The sequence below is a fragment of the Phocoena phocoena genome, chromosome 6 (assembly GCF_963924675.1).
Source record: "Phocoena phocoena chromosome 6, mPhoPho1.1, whole genome shotgun sequence".
In the NCBI taxonomy this organism is placed as follows: Eukaryota; Metazoa; Chordata; class Mammalia; order Artiodactyla; family Phocoenidae; genus Phocoena; species Phocoena phocoena.
In genome coordinates, this window is record NC_089224.1 from 32,317,761 (window position 1) to 32,332,113 (window position 14,353).

Consider the following 14,353-nt stretch of genomic DNA (forward strand, 5'->3'; position numbering starts at 1 on the left):
ACATTGTCCCTGTTCACTGATAACAACAAGAATAACTTACATACATATTCTCTGCACCTTCCATGGTGGCTTCATGACAGCGCTAAGTAGCAGGCAGAACAGACTTCTTCACCATTTCACTAAGATGGAAAGTAAGGTCAGAGAGGTGAAGTGAGTTGCTCAAAGCTGCATGCTGCATACATACTGCAGGTGAGAATGGAGCCAGGTCTGCTGGTTCCATGTTCCTTGGCGTAGTAACCAGATTTGGCATCTGGAAAGAATCCAGATTCCCTCCTTGAGAAGTCAGACTGGCTATATCTGAAGCCCTTTAAGGTTGTGTGTGGAGCCCTACGTCAAGGACACAGGACAAAAACTCCAGAATTCACTGAGCCCCCATAGCAACTGTTGTCAGGGGCTCTCCTAATCTAACCCCCCTGACTCCATATTAGGTAAAATAATCACTGTGTAGTAACCTTGTAGCATCCTGACCAATCACCTAATGCCATCCTGCCAGCAGGAATTTTCTTTGTCTTGAGGCTATAAAAGTTGGCTAGTAGCCCACAAAGCAGGTCGGCTCTCCCTGGTCTATCAGGAAGTCGGCCTGCTGTATTTGCAGCACCCCTTACTAACTCTGCTCTTTGTTCTCAATAAACTCACTCTTTTGTAAAATACTTTGTGTTTGGAAATTCTTCTTCCAAACCGCGCTTGGGCCATGACATTGTGGTTCTGAAATTTAAAGTATCCCTTTTTCTCCTGCAGACCATAAAGCTTTAGGACACGGTCCTACCCAGTGAGCCAGTGTCCTAGATGGACCTGTTATGACCACCAAGGGCAGAACTCTGAGAATTCACCAGGCAACCTGTCCCTACCTCCCAGAGAGAAGACTGGGGGCAGCTGTGGTTGTGCTGAAGGCACCAGGGAGGTTCAGAGTGGGAAGAACACGGTTTTCTCCTTCCAGAACAGGGGTTCAAATGTCAGCTCTGCCACCTGGATGAGCTATGGCATCTCAGGAAACTGACTTCACCTCTCTGAATATTACTCCCTTCATCAGTATGCTAAAGATGGTTGAGAAGGTTACATGTCAAGCTGAGATATTAAAGAAGGCCAGTAAATGTTAGTCTTCCTTACAAGACCCAACATCAACCCTCTAACACATTAACAGGAGTCTTTTAAGGTCACAATTGTTTCCTACAATGAAGCCTAATGAGTTTTCCAGAAGAAATTCACTACTTGCCTTAAAAGAGCTGGGAAGCATGCAAACACCTGAGGTAGCTGCAAACACACACACACACACACACACACACACACACACAAATGCTGATATTGGATTTAACTCCCTGTGCAGCTTCACCTTGGAGTAAATTTTCCCTCTGCGCCCTGAAAATTGGGGCATCAATCCCTCTATACCCTCGCAAAAGGTTTCTGTGTTCAAACGAATTCTGAGGCATGAGACTCAAATCTTCCTCACCCTCCACGGCCGTATCCCCGTCATCAGCAACATGTGAATGAACCAAATTATCTCCAGGGCTGAGGGCGTGGGCCACATCGCCGGGCTCTGCCGTCAAAGGAGCCCAGCGTCATGTTCCACCCCCTTAGGAGATGGCTGATGCTGTCATAGGACTGTGAGGGAGGAAGCCAGCCTGGAAATGCCATGTAGGGAAGAAACTGTTCCATTTCAGTGTGAGAATTCTAAAATAGCTGCTAATAAAAAGCCTTCATACTGTGACACTTCAATACAGACACCCACAAGGATACCTTGACAAGCTGTTTGACTCCTCACAAGTCTTTTCTTGTTTTTCCTGCACGGGGCCCGAACCATCACCCACACGGCTGTACAACCATGCAGCGACGGAGAAGGCCAGCAGGGGTCTGCCTAGTCTGCGGGGCCAGCTGGGGAGCCCGGGTTCCTTCCTGGAGGGAGCCATCGCTGATCTGATGTTGGCTTGTCCAGGCACCTGTCACAGCAGTTTGAACCTGCTGCTTATTCTGTCTCTCTCTCTATCCTCCTGTTGTCTTTGACAATACTTACCCAGACAATGAGTCAAGTTTACCTCCTAGGATGAGAGGGGAGAGTATCAAATAATATTTCATTTACCAATTCAGAAATGCCATGGTTCAATGAATCTAGGCTCTGAAGATAAGGAGAGTAGGATATGACTGTATGATAGTGATTAAAATCCAAAGACTTTTTCCCACTGGAAGTCCTAAAAAATCCATTAATTACTATAGCACTATCTCCATCAGGAAAACAATGGGTCAAGTTTGAAAGAATTTTTAACAGCACCTATTCTATTTTTGAAGCTTGATAATTAAGATCTTTTATAAAGTTACTATATGAATCTTAGCATAGATGAGACCATGTTAGCTATTTTCTATAAACGCTGCTGAGCAGGACCCATACGATTCTTGTACCTGGCTGTCCATCAGACACCTAAGAAGCTTGTTAAAAATATAAATTCCCAATTCTCATCTTCAGTGATGCTGGATCAGTATATCTAAGGTGAGGCCTAGTAATCAATATTTTGAAGAAAGCACTTTGAGCTATTCAGAGGTATGATCAAGCTTGGGAGCCTATATAGTGGGGAGCACGATACTACCAGGCAAGGTAACCCTGCTATGCTTCCATTAGCATGAAGAGAATTTGAGAAGTTGTCTCACAGTTGGATATCATAAAGCAACTTTATGTTTGAAAATTCTCTTAGTGGAGTCCAATTTGGAATTCATTTTTATCTGGTCAGTAGAATTTTTCAGGTTTTATGCCTGTACTAAGTTCTCATGACCACAAATGGAATGACCACCAAGAGAAGCTGCTGCAACTCTGCAGAGGAATCAATCCTGAAGTTTTTTTGTTTGTTTTAAATTTTATTTATTTTTTGGCTGTATTGGGTCTTTGTTGCTGGGTGTGGGCTTTCTCTAGTTGCGGCGAGCGGGGGCTATTCTTTGTTGCAGTGCGCAGGCTTCTCATGGGGGTGGCTTCTCTTGTGGAGCACAGGATCTAGGCAGGCGGGCTTCAGTAGTTGTGGCACATGGGCTCAGTAATTGTGGCTTGCGGGCTTAGTTGCTCCACGGCATATGGATCTTCCTGGGCCAGGGATCTAACCCACGTCCCCTGCATTGGCAGGCAGATTCTTAACCACTGCGCCACCAGGGATGTCTAATCCTGAAGTTTTTAATGTCTTTGTATGTACACAGCATTAGGTGAGGTTGTCGTAACAATCTTTTGTAGTTTTATAATTTTTTTCGAATCTGGACAAATAGACCAAACAGAAATGTGAACTAACTGCTTGAGGACAGAATTCTAAGAAAGTTTTATGGAGAGTTGAGAGATGGAGTCAAATCATACTTGCACTTGTAGCTATTTCCATCCTGAAGACCCACTATGGTGGATAACATCTTTACTTTCAAAGACTTCCAGGGGGAATGGTATATAATCTTCCTCAGACCTTCCTTTTAGGCAATTATCATCATCACTAAGAACCTAGAAAGTGCTCAGCACTGTGTGAGGCATTGTGGAGGTCAAGGTTAGAAGATGCACATTTTGCCCAAGAAGCACTTGTAATCAGGTCACCTAGTCTTGATTATAACTTCAGTCATCTGCAATAGTCTTTAAGTTCAATAACACCTTCATCTGCTGTTCTTCCTTTAAGACCCAGGTCAAACCTTATTTCTTCCAGAGAATTTTCCAGATTTCATCCCACATGCCAATAAAAATCAATTTATCTCTACGCTTCACAACTTGTATCATACTGCCTAGCGTCAGAGTGATTCACTATGTTTCTTCTCCCCAAGAGACTTGTGGTTTTCTTTAGGGAATAGAACATGTCTCATTCAGAATCTACATATTGAAGAAGTATGGCTAAAAAATATATATGCAGTACCATCTTGGACTAATTTAGTCATTTATCCATCCAAGGTGCTCTGTCTCTGACCACAGAACAATGACTGTGGGAAAACGTAAAAAGTGTGGAGCATTATTAATATTCTGCCCACACATCTTTTTCCAAAGCCTTCTTGAACCAGTTCACACTTTGAGCCTGGGGAATCTCTCAGAGGCAACAGGGAAGCTTAGATAATTTCCTTTTGCTCAATACTCACTGAAGATGGAGACAATCTACCGTCTTACTAAAGTAATAATCTTGTGTAGGCAGGAAAACTTTGATTGTAGAAGAAGTATTATGTAAATGTAAGTTATTTAATTAAAAAGAAAAAAATCCTTCACAGGAAGTAGATGTTCTAAAGATGTGGGAGAACTTGTTTTCTTTACCGCAGTTTGTAAGTGGTTCACTGATAGATTTTTTTTTTAATGACATATTCATCATGAGAAATGGCGACTGTCTTCTACCTTTAGGCAAGGTGGAGTACCAGGGAAAAAATATACCTTCTTATCTGAAACAACCAAAAACCGGCTTCAATATATGTATATGAAACAATTATTTTCAAGACACTAGTTAACAAGGCGATGAGGGATAACGATTCTTGAGAGATGAGAAACAAACAGAGTGAGTTCTATGGCTACCAAGCTTAATTCATTGAAAGAGACAGAGGGCTCCAAGTGGAGCCCAGCATGCTCCCTGGATTAAGGAGATGGAGCAGAGAGCCTGGAAAGATCAAGGTGACTAGAATGGAAAAGACAGAATACCAAAGAAGAGAGAGCTGCACACAGAGAAAACTCTGAAGATTTACAGTGTGCCCCTCACGTGTTCGGCTGAGTATTGATCACTGCACACATGTGAGGACACTATCAGTGGCTGGGGAAGACTGTCCAAAAGGATCAGTGCCCAGTGCTCACGCAGGACCAGTAATACTGTCAGTTCCCGATGAAGCAGAGTGAAAACCTCATGACTCATGGGGAATTAGGTAGAGTACCTAGTAGATCTCGCCTCAGTAGTGGGGAATTATTAGCTCTAAAGTAGGCACTGGTCTGATACTGCCTAATACATCTTAACAGCAACACACAAAGGGATCAAACAGCTTCGAGGCAATATAACCACATTCCAGAACAAAGCCCAAAAATATTTTTAGGAAGGCAAAATATCTAGCATCCAACAACATAAAATTCACAATGTCTGGCATCCAATCTAAAGTTACCAGGCATACAAAGCAGCAGGAAAATAAGATCCATGATGAGAAAAATCAGTCAATGGAAATTGATCCAGGACTGACACACATGATGGAACTATAGACAAATATACTGAAAACATTTAATATAAATGCATTCCACATGTTTAAAAAGTTAACTAGAAAGTATTAGAAAAGGCCCATATTGAACTTGTAGGAATGAAAACTTGAATATGTGAGATGAAAAATATATTGGATGGGAATAATGGAAAATTAGACACGGCAGAAGAAAAAAAGTTATGGAAGTTGAAGACAGAGTAACAGAAACTATCCAAAATGAAACATAAAGAAAAGAGAATCTGAAAATGTGAAAAGAGCTCAGTGGGCAATGAGACAATTTTAAGTAGTTTAATAAAAGTGAAATTGGAGTCCCTAGCAGGTAAGTAGGGAGAACAGAAGAAATATCTGAACAAATAATGGTCAGAAAATTTCAAATTGATGAAAACTATAAGCCCACAAATCCAAGAAAGCCAATGAACCCAAGAGGAAATCTTAAAAGCGGCTTGAGAAAAAAGAAACATTACATACAGAGGAGTAAAAATCTCCTACTGAAAATCGCCAGCACTTTTGTATTTTTAGCACCGATTATGTGCCACTTCAATTTATTGTCCTCAACAAGCTTTAAAGGCAGGAGCTCATTGAGAATAAAGAAACAGAGACCATGATGGCACATCAGGTGAGTATGGCATGGTTTTCTTTGCTCTTCCCAAACCCATTCACCCATTCACTTTCAGTTCCTTTTTACCTATAGTAGAACCATAGTTTGTCTAGGTCTTCAGAAAGCCACTGATCTCTGCAAGTGTATTCAGTCCTTAGTCTTGGCCTACGTGTGGCCAGTGAAATATAAGAAGGGGTCTTTGCAGAGGAGATGTTCTGGGAAAGACTTACTTCCTGATGAAAGGAAGGCATGCAGGTAGAAACTATCTTTTCTCTGCAGCCATCTTGCCCCCTTCCTCCTCCAATTGCATGTTTGACATGTTTGGAGTTGCTGCACCCATCTTTCAGCCATGAGGAAAAGACCAAGAGAATGCCAAGTGCCAAAAAATTGCTCTGACATTGAAAAGCTTCTGAACCAATCAGAAACTGCCTACCTGTGAACTTCTTGTCATGCAAACAAAAGCAACTCCCTATCTGCTTAGGCCATTGCTAGTAGCTAAGTGCTACATTCATTCTTAATGGATAGAATCGTAAAGTTAGAAGAGAGAAATTGGAGATTCAAACCTTTGCCTTTAGGACCGCAGTCTGATGCTCTTTCCTCTATACTCCAGCTAACTCTTTGTTGTCAGCTTCCTTTTTTAAGGAGCTCCGGTCTCAGTGATGCAAAGATATGGAATGTCACAGACATGAGACAGCTGAGGCCTGACTGCTTCAAAAATGGGTAAAAATGGGAGAAAGTACCTGCTGAGGATACCTCTCAGTACTCTGAGGAATAAGAATCCTTCTGGCCCAACCAATTCAATAGGCTATGGCCTACCTTCCTTGCCAGCATACCTGAAAGCACACTTAATTTCTGTATGTAGTACTTCCATGTACAAAGTGGATGGACTTTTGATTTCAAGAAGAAGAGACTCAGAAGACTGAAAAAACAAGAGGATTTATGCCATCTCCCACTAACAGACTTTACTAGTTAGGAAATGGATGAAACCAGGCCCCTGGACAAAGGATCTCCAGGCCAGCTCTTTTGTGCAGGCTTTGCCCGCTTTCCATAGCCCTTCTTAAAAGGCCACAAGTCCCAGTAATAGATTAAAGGCTCTGAGGCGTTCTGTAGAAAGGAAATTATTCTTACCTTAGTGACCATGGATCTCTTTTACTGGTGAACAGCCTCTGACAGCTCATGGTTCCAGTTTGAGAGAGGCTGCTCTAGGCCAATCAAATATATACAGCAGTGGAGATGTGGGGATCTGTTGGGCGGATCTATTTTCATAAGCTTCCAGAATGCAATCTGACATGTAACTTTCTGGCATAAAAATTCTCAGTGGCTTCCCACTGACAAAAGGACCAAGTCCAAAGTCTTTGGCATGGCAAACAGGCCCCCGTGAAATCTGATAATAGCCTAAATAGCCTACTTTTTTAGCCTCAGAGGCATGCAAAGGAATCCCATTCCCTGGCCACGCTTCGCAATGTTTACGTTGCCATCTCTTGTCCTATGCTACCTCCTATGCCAAGAATTCCACCCCTCCCCTCCTGGCCCACAGCCTTCTTGCCTCTAGAGCAATTTTGGGTTCATATCTTAAATACCAGCTCAAATGTCATGTCTCTGTGAACCCTACTCTGGTTTCCCAGTGTAGGCTGGTGGCTTTCTCTTTAGGGTTCCCAGTACATATTTCTATTACAGCATTCATCCCATTATCACATGTCTAAAACATCCTCCTTTATTATTTAGTACAGTATCTAACACGTAGCAGCTGCTTCATTAATGTGTGTTGAATGAATGAATGAATACTCACCCACCCTGTTGCAACTCCAAAGCATATGTGAAAGGTTCATAGGGCGGCTTGAATACAAATTAAGCCAATTTAGAATCTTGAAACAATTTATGCCAATCAGCTTTTATATAGAATTAGTCTGAACTCAGTGTTCTGATTTCTCTCCAACAGACAGGTTCCTCTGAACTGTGCTCTCTCTAACTGTTGTACAAGGCATAAATTGAAGATGATTTCAAAGAATAAACAAACTCTTACATTTCTGGGGCCACTTTAATCAAAAGAACCCAACCAGAAAGGTCTATAATTGTTCATGTGAAAGTTAAGAGTCATTGTGTGAGTATCTATTAAGGAGGAAAATAAGGAAATGGTGCCTGCAAAAGAGAGTTAATGACATAGAGGCATTCATTTTTCTTTCAGGAAGGGATTGTGTTGCCTCTTAAAATGAACGCCATGCCTGGCTTTATGGGTTCTAGGCAAAGTATATCAGAGGAAGTTTTTCTACTATAGTATTAATGTAAATAAGTTTAAGCTCTGAGTTTTCTACTGAAAATAAATTGTCTGAGATAAGGATGTCTATATCTCTGGCTTTACTTCCCGAAGACAGCACTCCTAGACTCACAGACAGGGTATCTGCAAATCTGAGTATCTTCTGTATTCATCAACAGGGCTAAAAAGATATGCTCATCAAGGCTTTTCCTTATGTGTGTACTGTTCAGCATACATAGTATGTGCCCTGCACTCTTACAGTTTGCACAGATACAAAGATATATTAGACTTGTCCTCTCCCTGCTCTCATATCACTGAGAAGACATGCACATGAACAGGTTTCCATGATGCAACATGCTCTATGCTGTAATGCTTATTTATATGAAGTATTGAGGGATCACATATTTGTGAGCCATTACTCTGTGTGGAGAAAGTCAGGGAGGAGGTGGATCTGGAATTGGTAGATGCCATGCTGGTCCTCATAGAGGGAATGACCTGGACATTTTACACAACACACTAAAAACATCTGTGGAATGAGTTGAGATCTATCTATCTATCTATCTATCTATCTATCCATCCATCTCTCCATCTGTCCGCCTACCTACCTATCTAGAAATGTTCACATTACATACAAATATTTCTTTTAAAATAAACACATTTTTTCAAAGACCAAGGTATGAAAGTTCATCCTTGATTATTTCCTATGTGCTTGTCCAGTTCTTAAATTACCTAAGCCTTCTTCTCTCCTCTATGGTTCAGGACTTTATTTTCCAGTTTATTACCCCTCTTCCTTCAGGGTGGGCAGATTAAGGGACAACGTACTGAAGTTCAAAACAGTTCTTTTCCTACACGTTACATCAGCTTATTTTAAGAAAAACCATCGTCTTTTCTCTCTGCTGTTCATAAACTGTACTGAGCACTTGAAGATGATTTCTAGACTTGTTTATATCATTTTAACACTTTAGGATTCTGACCATGGCCTTGCTTAGCCAAGCTATATTTATTTGCTTCTTTTAATCTCCACCATTAATCAATTTGCCAATTCTGCATCCTTCTCTTTACTTCTTAAGTGAAAGATGGATTAAAGGATAGGATTTCTTACCCCCTGCCACCATAAAACTAAAGCCCAAAGGGGTAAAAGACTTAAAAGCGAGGATTTCAGATGTTTGGGGCTCTCTACTCACCAACGGTCACATTCATTTTAAATGCATGTTGAAGCCAAATTGTGGAAAATACCAAAGTGCACATTAAACACAATTCAGTGGATACACTGTGGCATAGTAATGACCAAGTAGAGTGAGATCCTAGGTCTCTGACAGGAATCTCGTTCAGATGCTTCCTAAATGCCAGGCTTTGCCAGTGGAGGGAAGGAATAAAAATGAAATGAAAGACTGGTACTGCAGAGCTGCTAATTAAAATAATTCAGAGAACATAAATGCTAGAGTAATTTTGGACCTGCCATATCAGGCTGGTTTCAATGCAAATGTAGTGTTCCGATTTCTTCCTTCTTTGGGAAGATATAATTAGCTCAGCTGCAACAGGGTGGAAGCCTCGAGGCAGCCGTTTCCTGGTGCTGCCAGCTCCCCCATGATGGAGAAACAGCTGCCACCCGCCCCTCCTGCCATGGATCGCACAGAGCTGGGGCCACCCTGCAAGGCCACTCACAAGCCACACGAACAGAGGCTCAGGCTGCCATTGGGACTGGTTCTCGCTTAAAGATGAGGGACATGTTACTCCTTAATAATCCAGTTGACTCTAGGCCCAATCGCCATCCTTCCATATAAGATAGCCTTGGTGAACTCAAAAATCCTCCTTCGTTACTGTGGCAGGAAGGATACTTAACACCGGTGATGACGGCCCACATTGGCCACAGCAGCTCCCCACCCTGGAGTGTGCAGGCTTTTGGAGAAGCTAGGAACAAAGCAATGAAGAAAATGTGCCCACAAATGAGAAACCAGAGCTGTAAGGAGAACACGTTCCCCAGCTGACGTGGCAGAGAAGATGAAGAGACACTATGATGGGGACAGGCTCAATGCTAAGCTTATGGATGATCCAACAGGTGGGTAACTCATGTGAAAGCAAGAGTGTCCTGGGAAATAGCCACTGCATGATGTACTCAACTCACCTGCAGAAACAGAGCACCAGCTTCTACTTGTCGATTTGACAAACTCAAGAGAATGGACTCTACTGACAGACTTTTGATATTTAAATAAGCAATAATATTCTACAAATGAGTTCTATGACAATAGATACTTTCATGGAACCAAAAAGTGTACCACCATTTTGAAATTTTAGAGAAGGCAAAATAGAATGCATAATTTCTTAGTTGTCCTAAGCTACCATCAAATTGTCAGGTTCTTACACCCATCATCCACTTTCCTACCGGCTCCCACCCAGGCCCCCCTACCATAGAGGCCAACAAAAGGCCGTTTTTTTCTCCTCCTTCTCAATGGGAACAACAAACAACCAAGCAAACATACAAACCCTGCAGCTGCCACTGAGTAATGACCATGGTGGGGGGATTAAATCAATGCGGCATATGAAGAACATTTCTTAATGACTGGGATAGTTCCATGAAGACCATTTAATAAATAAAGGAACTGAGAATCATTGTTTCCTCCAATCAGTTCAGAAGGAAATACTTCAGGAAAATGTCACTTAAGTGGAGGATTTTCTTTTCAACAAATCAGAATATATGGTAGATGACAAATGACAGTGTTTTTATAATGCATAAATGACCAAGGCTAACTTCTTGTGTCTATAACGATGGTCACTGTTTTGTTAGTATTTTTTAGGCTTTTTTATTGAGATACAATTCATATACCATAATATTTACCCTTTTAAAGTATACATTCAATGGTTTTAAGTATATTTACACATACACTAAACAGTCATCACACTATAGAATTCTAGAACATTTTCATCATCCCCAAAAGAAACTCCATATCCAGTCACTCCTCGTTCCCCATTGCCCCTCAGCTCCTGGCAACCACTAATCTATTTTCTGTCTGTATGGATTTGCCTATTCTGGACATTCCATATAAATGGAAGCATGTAGAATGTGACCTTTTGCGCTTGGCTTTCTGCACTCACCATAGTGTTTTCAAGGTTCATCCACATTGTAGCATGAATAAGTACTTCATTCCTTTTAATTAATGAATAATAGCCCATCATATGGATGACCACGTTTTATCTGTTCACCAGTTAATGGACACTGAAATTGTTTCCACTTTTGAGCTACAATGAATAATACCGCTATTTCATTTGTGTACAAGTTTGTGTGCGTGTGTGTGTGTGTGTGTGTGTGTGTGAACATATGATTTCAATTCTCTTGGGTATATACCTAGGGGTAGAATTGCTGGATTATATGGTGACTCTGTGTTGAACATTTTGAAGAACTGCCAAACTATTTCCAAAACAGCTGCACCATTTTACATTCCCGCCAGCACTCTATGAGGGTTCCAATTTCTCCACATCCCCGTTAACACTTCTTATTGTCTGTTTTGCCAAGTGGATGTGAAATGGTACCTCACTGTGGTTTTGATTTACATTTCCCTAATGACAGATGATGTTGAGCATCATTTTATGTACTTATTGGCCATTTGTACATTTTCTCTGGGGACACCAAAAGAAACTTAAACCCTTTGTCTATTTTCTGATTGGGTAATTTATCTTCATATCATCGAGCTTTTCAGTCTTCTTCCTCTGAATTATTTTTCTAGAGATTGTAGAAAAGGACACTGAGTTCTACTTAGTTCAGTCCCGGTTTTGAGAATGAAGCACAACTTTATCGATTTGGATAATGATAAGGTTGAAAATATTTATGGAGCACTTATCTTGTGCCAGGCACTCTGAAACCTTTATTAACTTACTGCGAAAGGGAGAGCTACTGCTTGGGCCACATGTTTCTTCCTCGGATGCTCATCAAGATCAGCACTTAAGGAAGAACTCATGTGTTCCTTTGTCTCCTGAGACCGGGAAACGCCCCTATCCCCACTTCCTGCCAAGGGAGCAGAGCTAACGGAGAAGATGCATCCATTGGCAGGTAACCTCCCGCCATGTTTTAGCTATCTGGAATAAACTCGTCAGTCATTGCTAGACTCAGGACAGGTGCTTTGCAACTCTGTTTTGAACACCTGAAGTTAAGACTGCCCATGTTTCCTGCAAATACACCCAAGAAAATCCTTTACGATTTGGTCTCCATCCTTTCTTGCTGTATAAAACGTGGACAGTGCTCATCAAGGTGACAAAGGAAGAAACTCCACATATCAATCTGTAGAAGAATACGCAGCAAGGCAATGGATTCATTGTCTTAGACTAATTGTAGGAAAGTCAGCTCGGCTAAAGGGCAGGGGCACTGGAGGTGAGGGAGGCTGCAGGGAGGAGTGCAGGAGACAAACTGAGAGGGCCCCTCCTCAAGCATAAATCATAAAGGGCAGAGCAAAGGTGAGCACAGGCATTTTCTTCACCAGCCCTAACCTAGTATAAAAGTGAGTGGAGTTCTGAGTTTTATCCTCTTAGGTAATATATTTCTAGAACATTTATTTCTTTTTCTTCCTACATCCCTCTCCCTTTAAAAATCAAGCAAAACAACAAGAAAACAAAATTGGTGGTTTGAGGTGGTAGAGCACAACCCAAATCTTCAATATCATGACTTCCCGGTTTCCAGAAATAAACCTTTTCTTTCATACCCAAGTTCTGAGATGTCAGTTAACAAATCTAACATGCCAAGGATGCCAACTCCAGGTAATCAGTGGATTTGAATTTTTGTCTATAACTCTAGCTGTTAGTGTTTCAAATGGTGGAACCCCAGGCAGACTCGGTAGGACAGAACCTCTTATCAAGATGGCCACCAGCCAATCCACTTTCAGCCAAGATGGTTCTGAGTAGGAACTTCCAGGGTCTTAGTGTACTTTCGTTTATGTGAACCAGTTCACCTTAGATCAAGCCTCAAGCAAAGGCTCCTGGCATAGTTTCACAGAATCAAATCCAAACCTCAAAATCCTTTAACCTCATGGCCTCCTGGAATTTTTCCAAGGGTTCCCCTGGCAGAACTGTCATGTTGAGAACTTTCCTCTTGGAGATCTCACACACAGCTCTGGAGAGCCATGGAAAGAGCAGGATGGTGTTGTGGGCTGAGCTGTGTCCCCCCCAAATTTATATGTAGAAGGCTTAGCTCCTAGAATCCCAGAACACAGCTGTATTTGGAGATAGGGCCTTTAAGGAGGTGATTTAGCTAAAATGAGGCCGTTAGGGTGGGCTCTAATCCAGTCTGACTGGTGTCCTTATAAGAAGAGGAAAGTTAGACACACAGAGAGACCCCAGGGATGCCCGTGCACAGAGAAAAGGCCACGTGAGGGTGTACATAGTGAGAAGGCACTGTCTGTAAGTTGAGGAGAGAAGCCTTAGAAGAAACCAACACTGCCGTCACCTTGATCTTGGACTTCTAGCCTCTAGAACTGTGAGAAAATCAATTTCTGTTGTGTAAGCCACTTAGTCTGTGGTATTCTGTTGTGGCAGCCCTAGCAAACTAATACAACGAGGGAGCCCCAGGGAAGGATGGCCCTGGGGTCTCTTTTTCGGTACAGCTACTCACCCTGTAGTAGTCAGTGCTGTACACGTCCCGGGACATGCCGAAGTCCCCGATTTTCACCAAGAGGTTTTCGCCCACCAGGCAGTTTCGGGTGGCCAGGTCTCGGTGCACGAAGTGCTGGGACGCCAGGTAGACCATGCCCGCAGCGATCTGCTGGGCGATGTGCAGCATCTGTGACTGCGTCAGCTCCGTTGGCGGGTTGCCTTCGGCCATCAGCACGGCATCAGGTCCGTGCGCCCTGGGGAGAACACAGAAGGCCTTGCTGGAGCCTCAGCTCTTTGCCTTGAGGGGCCCTTTGCCCCACATCAGCTGCTGGTGTGGAAAGATGCTGCCTGACTTAGCAAAAGAGGAGGGAAGGATGCTTCACCCACAGTTTTATCTCTGAAGCCTCTAGAGCACCTAGGCTTTACTTCCCAGAAAGTCTAGCATTTCCAGGGCCATGCGGGCCTGAACAGTGTCCCCCTCGACACACAGACAGGTTCACATTTTAGGGTTCTGGAACTATGCTGGGATCAGGCACTGGCTAGATCCCAAGACCCTGAAAAGCAGTGGGTGGACAAGGCAAAAAACAAGCAAACAAAAAAACCCAAATCAAAATAAAACACTGGGGGAAGGGTTTGGCTCTCCTGGAGTGAGGGGTCACTGCACCCCAGCAGGAGCTCCAACTCTGTCCTCCCAGCCACATGCTGAAGCAGAGGGCCCTCACTCCCTCCAGAGTGCGGCTCTGCTCTCCCCTATTCCACCTGCCCTG

General features: G+C 42.7%; 1 protein-coding gene across 3 annotated transcripts in view; it reads right to left on the reverse strand.

The window, feature by feature from the left end:
* Positions 1-14,353, reverse strand: part of NTRK2 (neurotrophic receptor tyrosine kinase 2) — a 388,046-nt gene that overhangs the window by 55,391 nt on the left and 318,302 nt on the right. For all 3 annotated transcript variants that reach the window (XM_065879081.1, XM_065879080.1, XM_065879079.1), the window contains one exon: positions 13,606-13,840. In XM_065879081.1, coding sequence (XP_065735153.1) covers positions 13,606-13,840 — 235 coding nt within the window. The remainder of the gene's footprint in view (positions 1-13,605; positions 13,841-14,353) is intronic.